The sequence below is a fragment of the Mytilinidion resinicola genome, assembly GCF_010093595.1.
Source record: "Mytilinidion resinicola strain CBS 304.34 unplaced genomic scaffold BDZ99scaffold_3, whole genome shotgun sequence".
NCBI classification, from domain to species: domain Eukaryota; kingdom Fungi; phylum Ascomycota; class Dothideomycetes; order Mytilinidiales; family Mytilinidiaceae; genus Mytilinidion; species Mytilinidion resinicola.
In genome coordinates, this window is record NW_022985439.1 from 2,259,229 (window position 1) to 2,281,231 (window position 22,003).

At 50.2% G+C, this 22,003-nt stretch overlaps 9 protein-coding genes across 9 annotated transcripts; 4 read left to right on the forward strand and 5 right to left on the reverse strand.

Moving 5' to 3' along the window:
• Positions 1-1,702: 1,702 nt before the first annotated feature.
• Positions 1,703-3,085, reverse strand: BDZ99DRAFT_379265 (uncharacterized protein; the record flags this gene model as incomplete). Its single annotated transcript, XM_033715142.1, has 2 exons — positions 1,703-2,556; positions 2,638-3,085. The coding sequence occupies 2 exons, from the start codon at positions 3,083-3,085 to the stop codon at positions 1,703-1,705; spliced, it is 1,302 nt and encodes a 433-aa protein (XP_033582274.1).
• A 1,578-nt stretch (positions 3,086-4,663) lies between these two features.
• On the reverse strand, positions 4,664-5,422 carry BDZ99DRAFT_377819 (uncharacterized protein; the record flags this gene model as incomplete). The annotated part of the gene is made up of 1 exon (XM_033715082.1): positions 4,664-5,422. A coding segment is annotated over one exon (759 nt), but the record flags the coding sequence as incomplete, so codon positions are not given.
• Positions 5,423-6,557: 1,135 nt separating this feature from the next.
• On the reverse strand, positions 6,558-8,084 carry BDZ99DRAFT_342918 (putative cytochrome P450 monooxygenase; the record flags this gene model as incomplete). The annotated part of the gene is made up of 1 exon (XM_033714396.1): positions 6,558-8,084. A coding segment is annotated over one exon (1,527 nt), but the record flags the coding sequence as incomplete, so codon positions are not given.
• A 775-nt stretch (positions 8,085-8,859) lies between these two features.
• BDZ99DRAFT_485680 (general substrate transporter) lies at positions 8,860-10,680 on the forward strand (the record flags this gene model as incomplete). Its single annotated transcript, XM_033722726.1, has 5 exons — positions 8,860-9,055; positions 9,110-9,536; positions 9,592-9,949; positions 9,998-10,283; positions 10,331-10,680. 5 exons carry the CDS (start codon positions 8,860-8,862, stop codon positions 10,678-10,680), a joined length of 1,617 nt encoding a protein of 538 aa, XP_033582277.1.
• On the reverse strand, positions 10,570-12,382 carry BDZ99DRAFT_409162 (WLM-domain-containing protein). Its single transcript, XM_033716536.1, has 2 exons — positions 11,246-12,382; positions 10,570-11,161 (listed from the first exon to the last, which is right to left on the reverse strand). The coding sequence occupies exons 1-2, from the start codon at positions 12,362-12,364 to the stop codon at positions 10,961-10,963; spliced, it is 1,320 nt and encodes a 439-aa protein (XP_033582278.1). The 5' UTR covers positions 12,365-12,382; the 3' UTR covers positions 10,570-10,960.
• Positions 12,383-13,026: 644 nt separating this feature from the next.
• On the forward strand, positions 13,027-14,317 carry BDZ99DRAFT_193788 (uncharacterized protein). The gene has a single exon (XM_033713178.1). It carries the CDS (start codon positions 13,393-13,395, stop codon positions 14,239-14,241), a length of 849 nt encoding a protein of 282 aa, XP_033582279.1. The 5' UTR covers positions 13,027-13,392; the 3' UTR covers positions 14,242-14,317.
• A 2,572-nt stretch (positions 14,318-16,889) lies between these two features.
• BDZ99DRAFT_459222 (uncharacterized protein) lies at positions 16,890-17,553 on the forward strand. Its single transcript, XM_033719114.1, has 2 exons — positions 16,890-17,076; positions 17,135-17,553. The coding sequence occupies exon 2, from the start codon at positions 17,144-17,146 to the stop codon at positions 17,453-17,455; it is 312 nt and encodes a 103-aa protein (XP_033582280.1). The 5' UTR covers positions 16,890-17,076; positions 17,135-17,143; the 3' UTR covers positions 17,456-17,553.
• Positions 17,554-17,606: 53 nt separating this feature from the next.
• BDZ99DRAFT_435597 (uncharacterized protein) lies at positions 17,607-19,219 on the reverse strand. The gene is made up of 2 exons (XM_033717488.1): positions 18,793-19,219; positions 17,607-18,743 (listed from the first exon to the last, which is right to left on the reverse strand). Exons 1-2 carry the CDS (start codon positions 19,193-19,195, stop codon positions 17,824-17,826), a joined length of 1,323 nt encoding a protein of 440 aa, XP_033582281.1. The 5' UTR covers positions 19,196-19,219; the 3' UTR covers positions 17,607-17,823.
• Positions 19,220-19,634: 415 nt separating this feature from the next.
• Positions 19,635-21,369, forward strand: BDZ99DRAFT_549993 (amidase signature enzyme; the record flags this gene model as incomplete). Its single annotated transcript, XM_033726973.1, has 6 exons — positions 19,635-20,164; positions 20,225-20,646; positions 20,700-20,799; positions 20,858-20,954; positions 21,004-21,201; positions 21,262-21,369. 6 exons carry the CDS (start codon positions 19,635-19,637, stop codon positions 21,367-21,369), a joined length of 1,455 nt encoding a protein of 484 aa, XP_033582282.1.
• Positions 21,370-22,003: the final 634 nt, after the last annotated feature.

Below are 22,003 nucleotides of genomic sequence, written 5' to 3' on the forward strand. Positions count from 1 at the left end.
GGGGGGGAGTTGGGATTTGTGGTTTTGCGGAGGAGGCTGAAGTGAAGCTTGGTTGTGGTTGTGGGTTTGTAGCGGACGGGGACGTTGGGGGAGGTGCTGAAGGTGTCTTTGGGGTTGGTGTCGGGGTAGATTTCGGTGGTATTGGGACTTCGGGGGGAAGTTTTGAGGAGGGGGCGGGTTGCGGAGGTGTTGTTGCTGCTGCTGTGGTCCTCGAGGCCGAGGGTGAGGGCTGCGCTTTCGCAACTACTTCCACTCTTGGAGGCGTATTAGTCGCCTTGAAGGCCCCGTTTGAGGCCACTTCCTGCAATATCTTCGACGACGATGGTGTAGTGGGAGTCGGTTGCTTCGGCGGGACGACGGTCTTCACCACGTTTGCTCCTTTCGCCGCCATGTCCACCTCTTTCGCCTTCGTTCTATTACTAGGTTTGACTATTTCCTTCTCTGGTATTTTCTCTATCTTTTTCGCGGGGCTCAATGGCGCTCCCTTCGTCGCTTTCGTCGATGCTTTGCGCGTGGTGGTGGGTTTCTTCGGAGGTTCGACGACAATCGCCGCTGCTGCAGGTGCTTCTTCGCTAGCCGCAGGTTTCTTAGGCCGGCCTCTCTTGCGCACGGCTTCGGTGGCGGACATGTTGGCAGGCTGTCTTTAATGGTTGAAGGGCAAAATTGGGGATTTTTGATGTGACGCGAAAAAGCGCGTCCGAGATTTCGGCACATCAGGAGAAACGGGCGGCACGGGCCAGATGTGGGTGCCTGCGCGAGGTTTGAAGGGGTTGAAACGACAACTCATCGCATCTTTGCTCTCCTTCCCAGATTTCTATCTTTATAGGGAAAAAGGATTCCGTTTAGATGTCCAACGAGACTACGGGCAATGAAGTTGATTGCTTTGTGGGGCGGCAGCGTGGATAGGTTGCATTTGGGCCAATCAGGGGACGATTCGAGAAGGTAGGCCAAGATGTTCTCTACCTAACTTCATCTCAAAGTCCCCCATTCATCACTAAGATCATCTCCTATCTATCTATATTCTTCAGGATCAGTATTAATCTAGTACGTCAGTGCGCCAGATGGTTTTCCGTGAAAGATGCAAGTTCAAGAGACAAATATATATCGAAGATTGGAGCCTGATATCATTGTCATATGATACATTACCCGATAGAGTCTGACACATTGCTTTACACCCATCCCAAATATAAAGGCTTTATGTCAAGGCTCCCACCGCCGCGGATCCTGAGATCCCTCAACGTGGAAGAAGCCAAAGAAGCGCCCAAACCACGAGACCTAACGCCCAAGTCTGCGCGCTATGAACGGATATAGCGAGGAGGCATCCAGGGATACGACGATGGGAGTGCTATCAAGCTCGCCGCGAGGCCGATTCAAAAACTGCAGTTTGAGATTTCAAGTATTACGTGGAGTAGTTAATGAAGTGAAATCTAATGGCTCTCTAGAACGGGGTATATGTCAGCTTCCTCTCACGGCGAGAGAAAGTGATATGATAGCGAGAGTGATATTCTTGGGCTCTTGCGTTCCGCATATCCCACGAAGGGAGAATGGCTCGATTAGCGAAGAGAAAAGGCCATTCCCTGTTAGTAATACGTACCTGCATCGAGCGATGGGGGGGGGGAAGCAATGCGAAAACAGAAGCATGGTATCGAGGTCGTCGATCTGATCTAAGTCCGCCGCTCTTTCTGACTCTCCTTCTCCCCCATCAACCTTCCCCTTCCCACCCCCAAACCCGCTTCAAATATTTCTGTGCAGTCCCAGTCGGCCACCCATGTTTCTCCTCGTTCTTTACAAGCAGCCACATCATTCCGTCCTGCTCCTCCCTCCCTACATCACAGAAATGCTCCCCGCACATAGTCAGCGCCGTGCTCGTCATCGTCATCGCGGGCGCTAGCCATGGATTGCACAGTGCGATGCCGCAAAGAGCCCGAACGTTCTCGCGGACGGTCGTGTCGAGGGCGTGAAGAGCACGGGCAGCGGTGCGGAGGTGCAGGATGGTCGCAGAAGAGGATGGTAGTTCTTGGTGTAGGGCGGGGTTGTGGATAGCGAGGAGAATGCAGGAGACGTGGTAGTAGAGGGAGGCGGTAACTTGGATAGGGAGGTGGAAGTAAATGCTCGGGAAGATGTCCCCGGGCGCTGGAGATGCTGAGTACGTCGGGCTGAAGTGTGGAGGATGGGATTCGTGCCACTCTCTTGTATAGCGCGTCAGCTGGTCCCATTGCGCTTTTCGGCGCAGGCCTTTGTTTACGCCAGGGCTTGATCTAGGGTCGAGAGCTGGCCCGTAGCAAAAGGTGAGGACGTCGGCGAAGTTGACCATGATGCGGTACACCCATGTGCAGTCATCGGCAGGAGAACATGTGCGGTCGATGTTGCAGTGGGAAAGGAGTGCTTGTGCAACGGGTCGCTGGGTGATGAACGCCATGAACATCTCCTGGTGGAGGCCAGCCCAAAAGGCCGCTTGAGAAAGACCGCCGGCTGTGGCAGCCGAGCGCTCTTGCGCGTTTACGAGAACTTGGATGCCTTTCAGGTGACGTTGATTATCGCAGCCGCTGAGGGGAACTGCCAAGCTGTGTTAGCCGAGTTAAGTACCGTATGTTTTTCCAATTCCTGGTTATTGGGAAATGAATGTGGAGGGCTTACCATCCAACTCTTCCAGCAGACGAAGACAAACCATAGCACACAGAATATCCTCCTCTATAATCGCCTGCGTCTCGTTGACCACGGGCATGAGCAAATCGATACATCGCTTGAAATACTGATCAGAAATATAGGGATTCATGTCACTGATCCGGCTGAGATGCCGAGCGGAGAGTGCAAATATTGCTTGCTGTAGTGGCACGCATTGTGCAGCTCGATGGGGAACTACTCGTGCAAAGTGTTGAGCTGGATCCAAAACATCGAACCAGCTAGCTAACACTTGTACGTAGTGGTGCATCAAAAGACATTCTTCGTTGTTCTGAAGAGACCATCTTGATTTTACGTGCTGTGACGGCTCGGTTCGTTGTAGGGCCGTTACGACGAAGATTGCGGAGGTGGATGGGGTTGGAAGAGCGGGAAAGCTAGATACTTCCAAAGGTTCGCAATGCATTGCTGGCCCTGGAGCGCCATCTACCTGGCTCATCCAAGGCGGCATAGAAACGTAATTCGGCGTAGGAGAGCATGATAGGGCCAGCGGCTGCTCCCAGCCGAACGATTGAGGCGATGGAGTTGGAGAATATGCCGATAGCGGTATACTTTCATGTCCTCCTCGACTTGAATGGGTAGACCAGATGGATTGTGAGCTGGGCCGCAGATACCATTGGGGGCTTCCGTGCTCGGTGGTTTGGTCATTCCCGTAAATGCCCTTGAGCTCTGGAGTTTCATCGATGTAGACCACTGCAAGGACGTTAGACGGTTGTTATTGAAAGAGCAGGTTACTTGCAGGATTCTGATGGTTTCACCCAGGTTTGATCGCTTGAAAAATCGTAGCTTCGTTGACCATAGCCTTTGGAAGAAGTGATGCTAGGATTAAGTCCGTGGCGGAATTGGATATCCTCATCTCTTTGGCAGTCCAGACCCTGAGTGATGCAGCTTACGCAAGATTCTTTCTCGTGCTCGCCTTTCAGCAAGAGTATTAGATATGTTCAGAACCTGGCTTGAAGGTGGCATTTTTACCGTATACGCATTTCCGATGATTGTATCGGCAATTCGTGCTGATAGTGCAGATCGATTAGCTTCGCAGTTATCAGAACCATCTAAGTGGGAGCTCCTACCATCCTGTTCCTCTTTTTGTGGAGTCGGTCATTGAGCATTGCGTTCGAGGGACATGGGAACGACGCTTGGGTAAAAGGCAGCATTCCCTTATTTGTAGGTAAAGGCATTTCCCCAGGTTTCGGTGGCTGATCCCGCGTGCGGGGAAGATATGATGCAGAAAAAAGGTTAGCTGGCGAAACGGGCAATTCTCTCCGCAGAAGTCGGACGGCAGGACGGTCGAGTCATGTAAAGCTCTACACTAAAACACTTAGTAAGCAGAGACTCTCTAAGTTAACTTAGTTATTATATGGGCACCACTATTCGGACATACCCCTTCGTCAGGCGGGCATACCACGTGATAAAGCCACACTATGAATTGGAAGGACGAGCTAATTACGAGCTCCGGTGAAGTAGTTTGGTCCTAGGTAATGGTCGAATGTTATACTAGCCGTAAGGTTTCTTTCCGTGCATGAAAAATGTTCGGCCCCTCCAATGCCTCCTCAAAGGAGCCAATTCCAATTCCCTCGTAGGAATTCGTATCCTTGTTTACTTGCCTCAGGAACAAGACAAATCTTTTGATATATTCACTGCTTTGGAGATATGTACCGACATGCACGTAGGATATGCTGAGGCTGTGTTCCTGAATTACGGTGTAGTTTTCTTCACCTTCAAAATCCGTACACATCCAGTCGCCGAGCCCTTCTTTGGTAATGCGCACATTGATTGTACTGAAAGGCCAAACCTCAGATTCGGGGACCAACTCCACTTGGGCGGGTTCCAGAGCGCCACGAATTATGAGATCTGCAGAGATGAGGCGTCCAGTTAATTCAGGGCCATCCCACTCACATGAGAAGTTGTCAACGTCGATGTCTGGTACCGGGCCATGATATGCCGCAGTTTTCGAATCGTAGTCGATTGCCTCCACAACGGATAACTAGGACCAAGTTGGCATAAAAAATTCGGCTCGTTTGATTCGTGCGGTAGGAGTAATCCCCATTGGCTTCCAGAGCAACCCTAAAGGGATATCGCTTCTCCACAACCCCAAAACAGAAGTGTCATTATTCTCTTGAGCGAAGTGATGTATAACGCCAGATAAGGCGGCCAACCGATCGGATGCGTGACTTGTTTCCCTACTTGAGTAGTCCTTGGCCCACTTCGACCAATCACGGACAGTCAACAAGCCATTATTATGTCTGCTTCGAAGCGAGGAGACATATCCGGTGTGATCTATCCACCCTTCGCTCGTCATACGATTAAAGACGTAGTCGCAAAGCCAAAGGATTTCGTTTTTCACAAATATAAGTAATCGGCGGGAAAGTACTGACTCCTGAAATGCCCATCCGCGGCCGTAGAGCGGGGAAGAGTGGAGTGCGAACTCCACATCTAGAAGAAGATAGTAGGTTGATAGTCCACCGTTAGATTCCCGTGGAGTTCGACATTTTTCTGAGATCCAACTAAGCTTCAGGAACCCGTCCTGACAGTCCGCTGCCGAAGCAGCCATGATAGTTATATACGCGTTCCCGTATACAGAAGCCATGTTATTGGCCTCGACCGCCCATTCCCCATCATGTATGCTAATCCCATTTTTGGAATCGAAGACAGCCTTCTGAACAATGCACAATGCATCGACCCACAAATATCGGATACCGAGTTTCCAGGTGACCAGGATCGCATCTTTGATAGTCTGTGGTAAAGGTCCCAGGGAATGCGCTTTTGGTGTTCTTCTAGCCTTTTAATGGTGGTGAGGTAGTTAGCACCTGAGGTGCCCCAACAGTACGAAAGTGCGGCGTAGTGTTCTTTGCGGCCCTCGCCCTTGATAAGATGGATCGATTCAAAATCGTTCGGCCGACCGACGTCAATGACCCGAGTAGGTAGGGCAGCAGGCGTTTCGGAACATTTGCAGTAGTCAGAATGATATGAATTGCACACGTCCATGCGTTCTAGTACAAAGGAAGAAATGAGAGACATTTGCTCATCAAAGCTAAGGTCCCTTGTATCAGGGTCCTCGTTTGAGGTTGGCGGCAGCCACAGAGAAGAGCGCCTCGAAAAATCCGCGTCGGCCGAACGGAGTGAAGGATCCTGGCTGCTATCGACGAATTCTGATGACTCTTGACGAGATTCTTTTTTGAGCCTTGAAAGACAGGTTCCCATGGCCAAATGCTGTACCGGTCGCTTGATGATAATGAGAGTCTTCTAGATACGGGTCCTGCTCTTGCTGCACTATTCTGGGTTCACTCTTTGTATGTCCAAGATTGAAGCCACGTCCAGAGCACGGCACCGGGTGCTTATGCTCGCAAGTAAGCCTTAGGTCAGTGAGAACGGTGGTTGAAGTTTCGTGCTGGATCTATTAGGATCTAGATCTTAATTGGAGGCTGGAGCCATAGCCCTGGCTCTAGACTTCGTCATTTCAGGAGCCAGACGTTCATTTAAGAATGGGGGATGAGGCTTGAGGAGGAAAAGAACGTTCGCGCAATGTTGACCAGAGCAACGACCCGCCTCCGCACTGTCATTTCGTCTAGGCGCCCTTGCAAATTTTAACCTTGTCAATGCGGCGAAGCTCATAGGTCAAGGTCGGCGAGGCTGAAGGCGTCGAGGTGTTGGAGGCAAGGCTGAGCAGACCTGGGAGACCAGAGCCGAACTCAGCCACAGCGGCTTCAGGTCACGTGTGCGGGAGATCGGGCAGCCAGCAGATTGGGGTGTTGAAACGCCCGATATAGGGCTAAGGGCTAGCTAAGTGTAGATCATGGTTCAAAGCGACTTTATATCTTTTAAGCCTGATGAATATTGGGAAGAAAAATCAATGATCTGTAAATTTCCGTCTAGATATCTCGCCTCCAAATTTTCAGAGGCAGCTTGTCAATAAGCGTCGCTGCCGTTTCGTATCGAGTGGGCGTGAAGCTCTCATCCTCCAAGCAGAACTCATACCTCTTTACAAAGCTAGCCAACATTACATACTGCTCCAGATAAGTCACGTTTCTCCCTATGCACCCTCGCGGACCAGTAGTGAAGACTAGGAAATGCCGTTGCAGCAGCTTGCCCTCCTCACCGAGCCATCGCTCTGGTCGGAACGTCTCCGGGTCTCCCCAAATACTGGGGTCCATGTGTATGGCGTGAGTCGGAGTCGTCACTTGGGTATCTCCCGCGATCCAGTGGCCAGCGATGGAGGCACCTTCTGGTGGTGTCTTACGTGGCAGACTGAATTGAGATGGTGCATACATTCGCATAGACTCGTCCAAGACGGCTCGCAGATAAGCGCAATACTTAATCTTGCCGTATGGCGCGACGACGTCCGTGGAGCCCAAAGCTTCGTCAAGCTCCTCGCGAAGGATTGCCAAGGCCCGAGGGTTCTCGATCAGTGAATATATCGTGTTGGTCATCGCAATGCCAGTACTGTCGCTTCCTGCGTTGAGAATGACATTTGCCTCGGCAAAAAGCTCGCCAAAAGGATAGTTGTTTGGCTGTCCGTTTCGGGAATGAAGGAGCGCAGTGAAGATATCCGATAACTGTTCGCCATTGGCCTGTCTGCGAATCCTTTTTCTCGTGATATGCCGACAAATATCTGTGAAGCCTTGAGACCGCTTTTTGTAGTTACGAAAGCTAGGCAAGAGCAGACATGCCCAGGCTACCAGAGCCTTGTACCACTCTGGAAATGCTATCAAAACCATAGCTTTGTGCATCCCGCCTTCGATTGCATCCCTATATCGTGCTTGATATAGGGTTCCGTCGGCTCGCTCCGCCGTCGTAAGGTCATCCCCCTTCTCCAGAAACCCAAGGTCCTCGGAGAAACCCAGCGCGGAGATAGCCTCTTGAGTATATAGAATCGCCCATCGACGATAGTCCATTGTAGGTGCTTCAGGAGGCGGCCTGGATCCTGTTTTGGGCCGTACTGCGCATAGCTTGTCCATCTGAGCGAGGAAATGCCCCATCTTCTTGGCCAAGACATGCTCGTAAGTCTCGATATTCGACTGCGCAAATGCTGCCGCCATCACCTTTCGCTTCCGCTGATGTTCAGAACGATCAACGACATCGGCCAGGTGTCTATGTGTACCGCAGACGAGGTCGTAGTGCACGCCCTTCTCCATGACGGTACCATGGCCATGGATGTCCTTAATGGCTTGCGGATCTGTGAAAGAGACATGGTTTGGGGCGATGCGTAGAACTGGACGAGGTCCATGCGGGTGGTTGTGATGTTTTTCCATCAAGGCGAAGTATCGCTGACCTTTGTATGCTTGGAACACAAACCAAAGATTTGTGATCCCAGATATGGGCGAGGCATTCGGTAATCGACGGAGGTTCCTAGAATCCCGGAAGTACTCGAACAGCGGCCTAAGAATGAGGACCGCTGTTAAAAGTAGAATGAGACCCAGAAAGTAGATCATTTAGAGGGGCTGTAGGAGAAAGCTGGCAAAAAGAAGATAGAGACCACAGGCCTACGTGCTAAAAGTTGAAACTGGTGGATGAATGCAAAGGCTCTGGCAGGTAGGCAATATATGGAACAAATGAGTTAGCCATGGCGAATATAATGATTACAGGAAGGGAGGGGTTGCAAGAGTGCGGCGGGGCTCCCAGTGGTCACAAAACAGTGAAGATAGGACATGATTCCGATTTGTCTACGATTGCCCGGCCAGTGGATGCTCTGCATAGACTCATGCAAGGAGGGTGTAGGAGGTTCGTTGCGTAGTGTTTGGGATGGGAGTTGGATCGGACCGAATGCCCACGGACCGGACGCTTTGCGGAGAAGATTGCCTTTTCGAACGCGGAAGGGAATCCCCTCCTCGATCTCCATAGCAAAACTGAAGATCGTCATGCATAGCGCTCTACCTCTTTCAACGAACTAGGTATCCCTCCAACTGCCATGTGATGAAAGACTCCACACACCGTGCGTCTGTCACGCACATGGTCCCCATGTTTCCCCAAACTTCCCCAGGTTTTCCCCAGGCAAAAATCTTAGCGATCGATTTTGGTCTTGGCTTTTTTTTTTTGGCGTTATTGCGTCTGGATATAAAGTCGTGGTGTCCTCGTCAAGTTTTGATATTTTTTAAGGCAGATTGGCTCTCTTCCACCTCTCTTCATCCTCTTCTTTCCTTCCTTGATCAAATCATGTCATCAGAGAAGATGCACGATGCCAAGATGGATGACCCGGAAAAGGAAGCTCAACATATCGAGGCCATTCCTCCAAGCACCTCGCAGTCTCTAGACAACTCGCTCGACTTTCAGCTTGAAACACTTTCCTATGGCAAGAGCGGTCTTCCTGGTATCCTAAGCTCCGGATATGTGTTCGCTGCTGCTGGCCTGGCTAGCATGGGCGGGTTCTCCTTTGGATATGGTGCGCTCTTCACGAATTTAATATCTCCGACGTGCTTGCTAATGCTGCCTCAAGACCAAGGCGTCGTCTCGATTATCTTGACCATGCCCCAATTCCACGACCAGTACCTTGAAACGCGCCCCGGTTCCGCAGGGTACGGCTTCCACGTCGGCTTCATGACCGGAATGCTGGAGCTGGGAGCTTTCCTCGGCTGCCTCGTCTTTCCCAAGTTTGCAGACGTCTACTTAAGGAAATGGGGACTCGTTGCGGCCGTCGTAGTCTTTTGTCTTGGCGCTATCATCCAGACAGCTTCTCAGAACTACGGGACCCTCGTGGCCGGACGAACCATTGGAGGCATCGGCGTTGGTACACTAGCTATGGGTGCACCTCTCTACATTTCAGAGGTGGCACCACCAAATGTTCGGGGCTCCTTGCTTGTCCTTGAAGCCATCAGCATCGTCGTTGGTGCTATTATCTCTTACTGGATTACCTATGCTACGAAGTTAGTGGCTATAGTTACAATAGGGCGAGCGCGGACTGACAGACTTTTTAATCAGGGATATTGCTGGAGATTGGGCTTTTCGTCTACCCTTCGTGCTGCAAATGGTACCAGCACTTTGCCTCCTAGCGATCATGTTCTTCCCATATTCGCCACGCTGGTTAGTCATGAGGGGGCGCAATGATGATTCGTTAGCATCTCTATCGAAACTGCGTCGCCTCCCAGGGTCAGACCACAGAGTGCAAGCAGAATGGAAGGCAATCATTACGGAGGTTAAGTTCCAAGAAGAGATGACTGCAACAGCGCACCCAAGAGCCACAGGGCTGAAGCTGGAACTTGCGGAGTGGTTTGATTTGTTCAGACCCAAATACATCAGAAGGACTGCAGTGGCACTAGCAATACCGTTCTTTCAGCAGGTACATCTCGTTTCACATCCTCACTTGCTTTTTACTGACTCACCAAAGTTCTCGGGAATTAACGCGTTCGTTTACTATGCCCCGACCTTCTTCGCTGCGCTCGGTCAAGACGCGCACATGTCCTTGATTCTCTCCGGAATGGTGAACATATGTCAGCTCGTAGCTGCCATCCCTACGTTCCTCTACCTGGACAGGATGGGCCGCCGCAAGCTCGCGATCTTCGGTGGCATCGCCATGGGAATTCCACACACTGTCATGGCCGGGATCGTTGGAAAGTTCAACTCAAGCTGGACCACTCACACTGGGGTTGGCTGGTTCGGCGTCGCTTTGATTTGTATGTATCTCTCCCAAATATCATCTTCGTCTGCTCATTCTGTCCAGACATTTACATATTATGCTACGCGGTTTCCTACGGCCCACTGGCATGGTGCATGCCTGCTGAGGTTTTTCCAAATCATCTCCGCGCGAAGGGCGTCGGGGCTGCTACAGCAACCATCTGGTTATCTAACTTTGTCATTGGTGTGTCCGTACCACCGATGATGATTAGTATTGGGTATGGAACTTACATTTTCTTCGCCTGCTTCTGCTTTGCAGCGGCCGTGTTCTCGTATTTCCTCGTCCCTGAAACGTCTGGAATGACGCTTGAGCAGATGGATATAGTGTTCAAGGATAATTCGGGCGAGGTGGAGGCGGCTGCGAAGAGACGGATTGCACGAGAGTTGCAGTTGTAAACATGTGTTCGCTACATGTAGACACCAGGACTTGATTTATAGATACCATTCAATGTGTGCTCTTTGGCACCTCAACAATGTTGATCGCCGGACGCAAACTGCTCCCCGCCCAAGGCCAGCAATCTCGAGCGTGAGGCGTGGTAGAATCCTGGTACAAAGTAGATCGCTGAGATGGGAAATAAAACTAAAGGGGTATCGTTTTGAAATAAAAACGCTGTCATGTACAGAAAATTCACCACGAGTGGAGGACCTGACATCGCTACATGCACTTGGGCCAAACTCAAACTCTCCTCGCTGACCCACACGCTCCACACATACCAGCGTCTCCAGCGTTGATGAACCTGCTACCTTGGCAGGCATTACTTTGGCATCGCCAATGATCCGTAACGAGGCTGGTGTTTAGGACGTTGGAGCAGACGACACAAGTGAGGGCGGCGCTGTCGTTAGCAAGAGAGCAGATTGGACATTCGAGTTTTTGAGGCTGAGCAGAAGGCTGGATACGGGTATCCGAACTTGTGGACTTAATCTTTGGGCGCCTTTTGTAGATCTCGTCTAAATGGATGACGTTTGGTGACGGAGTAGCAGGATTTCGAGGCTGTAGCCGGCTTCCTTTACCATCGCTTTTGGTGATACCAGATGTCTTCGACGTTGGCTTCATAGGCGCCCGACGCTCCGACGAGAAATTTGATTCTTTCGAAGCGCTCTTACGGTCGCTCATATCGTGAAGCTCGTCCATCTCGCGTCGTGCATCGCCATCGTCGTCATCCTCTCCTTCGCATATCTTGACCAAGCTATGGCCCTTTTCATCCGTCATCTTGGTTCCATCCACGTCTACAGCAGCGTGTGCGTTGTCCACGTCATCATACTCATCCTCTGTATCGCTGTCCGAATCCTCAATCTTAATAGAGACGTCTTCTTTGATCTCCTCCTTCTTGACAGGCTCGAACCTTGCTAGAGCAGCAGCAGCTCTCAATTCCCTGCCTCTAGCACTGCCAGCTACCCTCGGCTTGCCCTTTCTGGCTACGCCTCCCTCTAGTTTCACTCTCGTTCCCTCATCATCTCCCAACGCTTTGCCCCCTTCGCCAAACTTCTTCAAGATCCTCCTTTGTTTCCTCTCTGCATAACTGACCTTCTCCTTCTCTTTCTTGGCACGGCCTCTCTTCTTTCTCCTGCCATACGTGCCGCCACACAAATGTTCCGGCACATCCCTCTCCTCTCCGCCGGCATTCTCAATCTCCCCGTCCAACAAATGTCTACCTGGACCCCACATGCCCTCCCCCGTGTAACCTCTCCCCCATAGTCCTCTTAAATCCACTGCATACGCATCTCTAACCTTCCAAAATGCCTTTGAATGGTTCATCTCCTTACAATGCGCCAGCTCGTGGACCATGACCATCTCCACATATCGGAGACTCAGCCATCGCCCCTGCCTGTCCTTCAGCACCAGCTGGATCACCTCGCCGGCGTTGAAGTTGCGGCCAACGAACTCATTGTTTGGCGGGAATTCTTCGAGGGCTTGTACGAGGATGCGGTTGGTTTTCATGAAAGGGTAACAGATTGCGGCGACGCGAGAGAGGAAGAGCGCAGCGGTTTCGGCGGTCGGGCCAGGGAGTGGTTTGATGAAGTTGATGAGAGCGTTCGGGCGCTGAGTACGCTCGTTGATGCGCTCGAAGCCGAGAGGCATGGCGGGTTGTAGGTTTGGTGATAGAGGATGGAACGATGATGGAAGTTGAAGCGGTTGTGGCGGGGGGGTTCAGCCTTGCCGTTTCGTTTGGCGCGTGGGTGACGCGAGATCATTTAGAACTAGAGACTTTCTTCCAACGTCCTCCCTCCATCCCATCTACACCAAAGAAGCCAACATCAGCACGATTAATGTCATTTAAGCCGCTGTTCTCCTCACAATGCTTGAAACGGATCAAGTAATTTCAACTTACTTTTTTCCTGCCCCCTCAGGCCCTTACATAACCTTTTTCACAGGTCACAATTGATAGAAGCCTATGTCCTCAAGAATCTCTCTACAGCGATTACATTTGTCAGTCGACGGCGTCTGGCGTGATGAGAGGACCCCAATCAGATGAGAAATTATCTCACTACATCAGGCTATGCTAGTAAACGCTCACAACTCCATCGTCTTGATAGCAGGTCCTCCGTCTGATGATACACAGCTGCAGTGAGGGGGACGCATAACGCCGTGCATGCTGGAACGTCGAGGTAATGTGCTAATCAGTCAAGCGAGCGTTCTACGATGCTTTCATATCGATTGTAGAGGTATGATATCTTTGTTTCCCCGGAATCTTCCTTTGTCACAATGCTCAATATATCCTTTGTCTGTATCTCATCATCCGTCAACTATGCAGTGCAGTGACGCTTTTTCCTACATTGTATACGGTATTCAGCTCCCTATAAATTTCCATTCGTCAGCTGTCGTTACGACTTTACAACAGACAGTCGAACCTCTAACAGCACCCAACCATCAAGAAGCCATTGCTGGATCAGTCAAACTAGCAGACCTATCAACAATGCCGCAGGATCTCACCAACCAAGATGCCCCTGAAGGCCTGCCGGTTCTCGAATACCCTAGATTTCCAAGAGAAATTCTACGTGTGGAGGAAACTCTCCTACGTAAGTACGAGGATGCCATGTACTACTATGAGGAAGCTGTCCTTCGGATGAAACGCTTGGGTCTAAACATGAGTCTTTGCAGGAAATTCTATGCGAAGTCCGAAATCACATCAGGCCCTTTTGACGTGCGACCTTCCTACAAATCTCTCCTTGGATATAATCGTGAAAGAATTGTCCGACGTGCTGATAAAGAAGCATAAGACCGTCGTTGCCTTCAATGCCGTTATTGAATACCACAAAGAGCATCGCTCGCAGAATCGAGTAGAAAGCCTTGCTTTCTTACTCTGGCGACTACGTGCGCTTGCTCGTCAGCTGGAGACCGACTGCACATTTGGTGTCGAGGAGCCTACTCCCCGAGCGGTTAAAAACTTTGAAGATGCCACCCACAAGACGGTGAACTACATCTACAACGAGTTCAATCAGGTCTGCAATGCAACTTTCAACGCAAACTCTAACCATTTCACCGAATGGGAGGAGACCGTTATGGAAAATACTGATCCCGATATTGAGAACCTCGATGGGATCGCCACCGAGGTGCTTTTGACCCAAGCAAACGATGCATGCCCAATTTGCTTGGAGGACTGGGGTTCAGAGCACGTTCCATTTAAACTCAAGTGCGGCCACATTGCAGGTTACTTTTGCCTCATCACCTGGTTGAATTCGGCTGCCCGAACTTCAAATCGATGTGTAAGCTGTAGATTCCAAATAAGTAAGGAGAGGCCACGTCGGCCGAAGCCGGATGAAGTTCAAGATAGGCTACCATTACTATTCACTCTTCTAGAGGAATTGTATTACATCTTCGGGCGTTACAAACCAAAGCGATGTAGGTGGCCGCGATGGCTGAAATTCGTCGAAGACAATGTACGCTTCCTGAGAGAAGACCCTCAAACAGGTGCTTGGGCAGCCGGCTATGGCACCCGCACGTTCAGGCGCCGCTGAATACCTTAGCCAGGTAACGAAAATTGGCTAATATTGCAAGGTGTCTAGGTGGCCCGCAAGAAAATTCCAGCCATCAATAATACCCCTATTCAACTTCCGAAGTTACTTCGCCTTATTCCGCAGGCAATCATCTATTCAGGCGTTAGGTGAATTACTCCCCTGCCTCAAATTGAACCTCTCTCCCCAGAATCTTAATCTTTTGCTCAATGCGTGATTTCCAAGACTCCACAGCAATACTAGACTTCGTAGCAACTAATGCACTGCTATATACATTGGCCCGCTATTTTCTATATTCACATGCTTCCAAATCCACTAATACGAAGCGTATCAAGACCGCGGAAGGCAGCAATTGGTGCCTCCAGTATTGTTTTCCCAGAACGAAATCCTCAGACCTCGAATTCCGTGTGCCAAGATGTTATGGTTCTCTTTTAGAGCGGTTTCTAGATCCTAGAATATATGCGATGCACTACTGATGCCATGTATCAAAGAGATCTCATCTGCACTTAGGCGCTCTGCCCCGCTGACCTTCACGAATCCTATCCCAGGATCCCGGACGTCTACAGGACTACTAGTAGCTCTTCTCTTGCCTGTCTGTAACAACACTACCCATCTTCAATGTAAGTATTGATGAACGGGCAATGTTTCCCCCAAAAATCTTTCGTCATGATCTTTACGGCTGTACATAATGCAGCTTCTCGAACAAATATACTATTCACCACAACCTCATCCCGGCCGGCACTAAGGGATGGAAGCAGTTGATCGGTCTCCACCACCGTCGTACCGCGCAGTCGTCGTTACATTTCTGCGGAGTAAGCGATAAGTTAGATAAGGCCTTGTCTAGAAGTTGCCGCTCATGGAAGCATTACAGTCATTGCGTATTACTCATTTCAGATCTTCCTCGGCGGCGGCTTCAGCGACCGACAAGCGTTGCTTGCCTCGATTGGTACGGGCATCGTCAATTGGGTCTTTACGTTACCGGCTGTATATGCGATTGATATATTCGGGAGGCAAAACCTTCTTCTGACGACCTTCTCGTTGATGGCTCATTGTCTTTCTTGCTAACTCTTCCTACTTGACTAGCTAGCTAAGGTACGTGGCTACATCAGGGAGACGTTCTCATCTGCTCGTTAACTTTCCTCATGCACATTGAATTTGCGGCTGCTCAAATGCATACGCAAAGTATTAGGCAACTCGCCGATCCAGCACTTTCCACTAATATACTTGGCGTCCCGAGGCTTGTCGTGTTCGTGGTCAATATCTTCCGTTCGCTTCCAAAGATTATACCTGTGTGGTACCACGTTTCCGTTACGGCATTCAATCCACAGTACTATGACATCTAGACCGCACACAGTCTCCGAAATCTCTACGAAGTATGTAACACATCGAAAATAGCCCAGCGCCTTCACCAACAGATTTTCTCTCAGAGATGCCCTCAAATCTTAAACATGTCTCGCCTCCTAAAGCTTCCCCGAGAACTCCGCGATGAAATTATAGAGATCATTATAAAAGGCCAGTGCTATACGTCCGACGCCCTTTTACTACACATCCGATGCCCTTATGCTACATATACGACCCCCCCCCTGGGGCCCCTTCACCGCGTTCTAATTGGCTCACTTATCGGGCCGACTCCTCCGGAGCGTAGATAGATTCCAAATGCGTACATTAATCAGCCGCCTAGGAAGCGCGGTAGGCCACCTAAGAACTCAACACTAGGAGGTCCTATAAAGAAGCGACGTACAAATACCAGGGCAATCCTCCAGCGAAAGATTGCGCTGCTAGAAGCGCAGGTACGGGGTTTACAGCCCGTCGCAGGAAGTACAGTGCAGTCAACAGGCCTGCAGCAGCCTCGTGAGGTAGCTCGTGAGGTGGCTGATAAGGAATTCGATGAGTATGCGGAGGAGCTTGTAGATAGGGACTTTACATAGATGCTTGTAGGCTAGGTGCGATAGAGAGAGGGCCTCTATTAGGTGCGAAATTAATGGTTTAAGCATTCTCCTAGGCATGTAGGCACGTAGCTATACAAAATGGAAAGGCTATACATAAAACGGAAAGAATGCACGTGCAAATACAAGTGAGAGTAAAGGCCCGGAGGAAGCTCCGAGCCCTCCAAGCCATTAAAACGCGGTGAAGGGGCCCAAGGGGAGAGGGGTCGTACGTGTAGCGTAAGGGCATCGGATGTGTAGTAAAAGGGCGTCGGACGTATAGCACTAGCCTTATAAAATCGTACTCTGTTCCTCCGCGCAATCTTCGCGATCCTTCCGTACAAGCCAAATTTGAAAGGCACGTTAAATATCGAAGGGCCGACACGCTATGGCAATTTTGCTGGGACTCCCGCCTGTTTTACGACCTTGAATCCGATAACTACGTGCCCAGCTGTAGTGCTCTGCTGCAGACAAACTGGCAGCTTCATGAAGACACACTGGAACGGCTGAACGCATTCCGCCCGAGCTACATGCTAGATGTGATGATGGTTGACGAGGGAGACCTGTGGCCCACATGGACTTCAATACCAATGGTCTCGTCGTGCATCAATGCTGTCACGGCAACGATCCGCACTTTTCGGACTGGTTATAGTGCTGGATGGATCGGATTTTGTGACGAATGGCTTGGCCCGCTAGACATTGCATGGGCTTTCTACCAACTTCTCGAGCGACTTCTAAAGATTGGCCCTGTCGGACCACACGTCCATTACCGCCGTCAACCAGTCACTGGAAAATACTCGGCCTACAACACCGGACGACGTATCGCAGTCAACACCATTGATATTGACGTCGCAACCCCGACAGACCTACCGGAGGGGACGGAGATCGCCCCAACACAGTTCGGATTCCAGATGTATTTGCCTTTCAGGAACCCGCCAACAGTAGATAATTTCACTTACGATGAAAACAAGACGTACCTGATGCACCCCAAGTCGTTGGCTACATTTCTGTCGTTTGGTTTGAGAGTACTTCTAGAGATGAGCTGCGATTCGGCTCGTTATGGCGCGATACTTTTCGAACGAGTAGGTACAATCAGAGTCATGGTTGATGGTGAGGTGTTCAAAGAATGGAAACTCGCCACGCTGCTGGCTGCTTTCCCACCAGACGGACCACCGAGTACGTTCGAACGAGGGACCCTGGCCGACTTCAAGAGCTGGCGCGAGGAGACGTATGCGGCTCGAGAGAAAGCCGGGCTTCCAGTCATCCGGCACGAAAATGTACAAGAACGATGAAAACGAGTGCTTTATATCGCGCTGGTGGTGGAAGTAAGGTCTTGGAGCTAGCTCAAGAAAGTTCGCGAGCAACCACAATGGAAGGCTTTTCGCTCGCGCTACTCTCCAGTCAACATGAAATGAAACTTCACGATCTAGACGACAGTGCGAAGGGTATTCCATTAACATCTACTAAAACCTCAAGCCCTTTGCGCATGACAGCTGCCAATGATACCTTTTTTATTTTCGCTCCGAATCTTAGAAACAGGTATTCCGATCAAGGATTATTCCCACAAGAGTCCTGTAACTCCCCAGCTCAGCTTCAAGTGCTGTGTGCGTGGCCCAAAAGTCGCCAAGGAAGAGTGGCAAGTGACACATATGAACAAAAGTCAAACCATACTGGACGCGGGGTCGGATGCCCGACGCTTAGCCCTCAAGAGAGAAACTATATCATATCGCAACAACAAGAGTGTCAAAGAAAGGATAGGTACAGACACTACAAACCATACCCATATGCTCACTTTGCCCGTATCAAACTGCAAAAAGTTCATACCAAAGAACGATGTTGTAAATGACAGAGGAATAAAAAAGAACGCCAGTCGAGTGAGCTTCGCGATGCCCTCAGCCTGCGATATGGCTTCTCGTGACTCTTTGATCATCGCATTGTTCATGACAATCTGGGTGCCCCGATCACAGAGCTCAGAGATAGTTAGACATCGTGCGAGAAGGTACTCGTAGTCGCGAAGCAGGGTTTGTGCGGCCGAGTCGGCGATTTGTTGTTTGGTCTCATCGAGTTGTCCCTGAGGCCAGCACGACCGAGATTGGCAGCGTATCGACGCGATGTTGTCGCGAATGCGTTGAGTATGCCTTTCCAACACCTGCCGATTGTAGAGAATGTTTGATATTGTGGGATTTTTCTGTCGCACTAAGACCGACTGATCTAACTCCTTCTTGAGCTTGGACTCCAGCATGTTGAGGAACTGTATCTCGGAAAAGGAAGCAAAGCTAAAAAGTTCGTGTAGGGCGTAAAAGGAGTCCAACGCAGCGACCCTGCGATCAAGACCACGACTGTAATCGAGATGTAACAGGGATGCGCTTTGAGGTATCTGGACTTGAGTCCGTTGGATGGCGTTCGTTGGTGCCAGAAGTCGAGAGCGGGGTTTGAGTGCGACGCCCGGTCTGTACTGAGTGACTGGCAGATAGTTGGTAGGAATGTGGTTGGGATTCAAAGCATGTGATTGCAAAGGCGCAATCAACGACGGAACGACGATCTGGCTCAAATCATTACCGTGATCGAGCCATACGATTCCTGCACTTGATCAACAATTAAGAAAGCTTCAACGTCTGTGGTTTCTTACCAACCCAGCCTTTCCAAGTCTTGATAACGTGTATCGATATGTCTTGCTCTATGGAGAAGTGCTGAAAGTCGTGTACAGAGCACTCTCGTAGGATTGAATCCCCGAGTTTCGAATCGGAGAGCTTTTTTGTCTTGTGATGATAGTCGTTCATCGGCTTTGCGTTCTGTAGTCGGAGGTTCTCCAGGTTCCACTGCTCGTCAAGGCTTTTCGAGGTTTGCGGCGATACTCCAAGGGTAGTGATACGTAATTTGATCATCAAGGTCGATGCGGAGGGAAGCGGTGGCGACGAGAAATTGTCCTGGCGGCTAATGGAAGAGTCAATATGGCGCTGAAAGAACTCGGGATCCAGTTGGTAGCTCTCTCCAATGGCGAGTAACCACTCCGGTGACGGATGACCTCTCATAAAAAGCAAATGCCCATACTGGGAGACACTGTGGGTTGGTGTTGAGGGTGGAGTTGCCACATATCATCACCGGTGGGGGCAACTGCTCGCTCCCTCGCTGCCTGAGAGCCGCGTCTGCAGCTTTCATTTCATCACATTTCCTTCTATCCGCAACCCTCTCAACTATCGTCGACCGACACCTCGGTATTCTACGCCAATTCGTGAGCCCTAGCCCACATCAATTACAAAGATAATTCGGGGCACATCCTCTGAATTAAATCCGAGACAAGACTAGGAGTACAAGGAGGGTGCCAGTCTAGCCTATTTCTGTCAATTCTCTTGTTTGTAAGTCATGGTTGTGTGGTTTTGCAACCAATATTATATTTGTTGTTGGGCTCACGAATTGACGTACTGAGGTGACTCATATTTCTGTACAACCAGATCCTATTGCTGCTTTGCAATGGGGCAATTCACCTCCCGCAGTCAGGTCCCACTGAAGGGGCCGGGGCCAGTCCTCGGCGGCAGCATTCGCCAAATTGAGGAACTGCGACTCTTTGAGCTTAGAGGCGCTCGATATCTTGCTCTACCTCTTGCCCCGGTTAGCTTTGTCATTCCCGAATTCCCCAGTGGCATCATCCCTGTCACAGTCGTCTCAACTCCCCAGGGCCAGACTTTCAACCAAAGTTGGGTCGACAGTAATATCAAGAAATGGATTGCGTCAGACGATGTCTTTCAACGGGACTTCCTTACCAACGTGGTATTCATTAGTGTGGAGACGAAGGCCTCCGTCGGATTAACCGAAGTGTCTGATCACATGCGGCACACCTGGGATACCAACTGGTGTACCTTAGTTCCTGAGCAGTTAGTGGGACTAGAAGTAACATCGGGCCCGTATGTATTCTGGAACGGTCAGCTTTGCAAAGCATACAGACTCTATGACGATCCGAACCAAGCTTTCATCGTGGGGACGAAGCCACAAACATCCACAGGGTGAGTCAAATCATCATTTCAGGTCATCCTACCCACGTCGGTCATTGAGTTTCGCAATAGTTTTGAGAATTTGCGCGTGAGTGGTGATTTCTACACGTCCTTGAGTTTGGCTGTTCCATCGCGCATCCTTCCAGATCGCAGTGCGAAGAGACCTCTGGAAGGGCTCCGATTTGCAGTGAAAGATATTTTCGAGATTGAAGGACTTCGGACTACCGTGGGATGTCGAGCGTACTACGCTCTCTCCAAGACCGCACCGAAGACCGCCCCGACCGTGCAAAAGTTGATTGATGCCGGTGCCCAATTGGTCGGCACCCTGAAACTGGGTTCTCTAATCACGAGAGAGGAGCCTACCGAATCGGCCGACTACCAGGCACCTTTCAATCCTCGAGGAGATGGTTACCAGTCTGCTTGGAGCAGCAGTGGGGGTAGTGGTGCTGCTATTGCTGCGTACGATTGGCTCGACTTCACAATCAGTACAGATAGTAGGACTCGTGGCTTCACACATCTTGTCAAATGGGTGCTAATTTGGTACTAGCTACCGGAAGTAGCCGTCGGCCGGCTCTAGCCAATGGGTGCTTTGGAATCCGCGTGTCCAGTGATGCACTTCCCTCCGAAGGAGTCGTTCCATCTTGGTCGTGAGTCTCTATCGCGAAAAACCCCCGGGGGTTTGACTATCTTCTCTAACATGTATAGCTACTTTGATTCTCCGGCTCTCTATGGTAGAGATTTTGCAAAATTCGAGAACATGATCAGCACATGGATCAGCCCCAAGAAAGAACTAGCGACTGAAGTTAGTATCTTCAGAGGTTTTGGATATCACATCGTCTAATGGCTCGCAGCTGCCTGTTTCGCTTCTGTACCTAAGCGACTTTTTACCTGTTAAGAACGAGGTCCAGATGAAACTCATCGACAACTTTATTGTGGATGTTGAGTCGACCTACGATATCAAAATTGAGAAACTGTCGGTTGCGGAGACATGGAAAGCAAACAAGCCCGCTGATGTTGATGAGGTATCCATCCAGGAATATCTTGAGGATGTAGGAATCCCTCCTCCCCCTCCCTTACTCCACCATCCCATTTTCGCTGATCAAAATCAGGTTGGAGTCAACTCGTTCTGCTATGGTGTCTACCACGAGCTTGACTGGTTTCGGAAGGAGTATCACGAGAAATTCGATAAAGCTCCCTATGTCAATCCCGTCATGTAATGGAGATGGTGCGTTACTTGCTCGATATTTATTTAGCTTTGCTAAGGCCAATGATAGGAAAGCTGCAGAAAATGTTACGGAAGAACAGTACGATGACGCTGTAAATCGGCTGCGCATCTACAAAGATTGGTTTCACCAGGAGATTATGCAGGTTGGGAAGCGTAACACCTTGATTGTGCTACCCATTACATCCCAGGAAGTTGACTACCGAGATGTGCCGCCTGGGTGAATATCCCATCCCTTCGCTGATACCACTGCTGATATAGTACTAGACCGCCCACTGCACCGAATGCCTTTGATGGAATCTGGTTGGCACCGACACTTGGTGCCCCAGAAGTTTCTCTCCCGAGTCTGTTTACCCGTTCCATCCATTACATCCATCATTTTGATTCCTGCTAATACTCCCCAGTCGGCGAAATGGAATACGACTCGCGAGTAAGTGAGCGAAAAGAACATTTACCTATAGTGGTCTCGCTACTGGGTAGCCCGGGTACGTGTTTGCATCAAAGCCTTTAAAGTCCTCGCTAACAATTCTCCTTAAGGTTCGGACGTGAGTTTGCTTAAGTCCGTGCGCAAAGTACTCGAGCACTCTGGTCGACCCTTTTCAGTCAAGTCTGGCTCACGGATGTGGTAA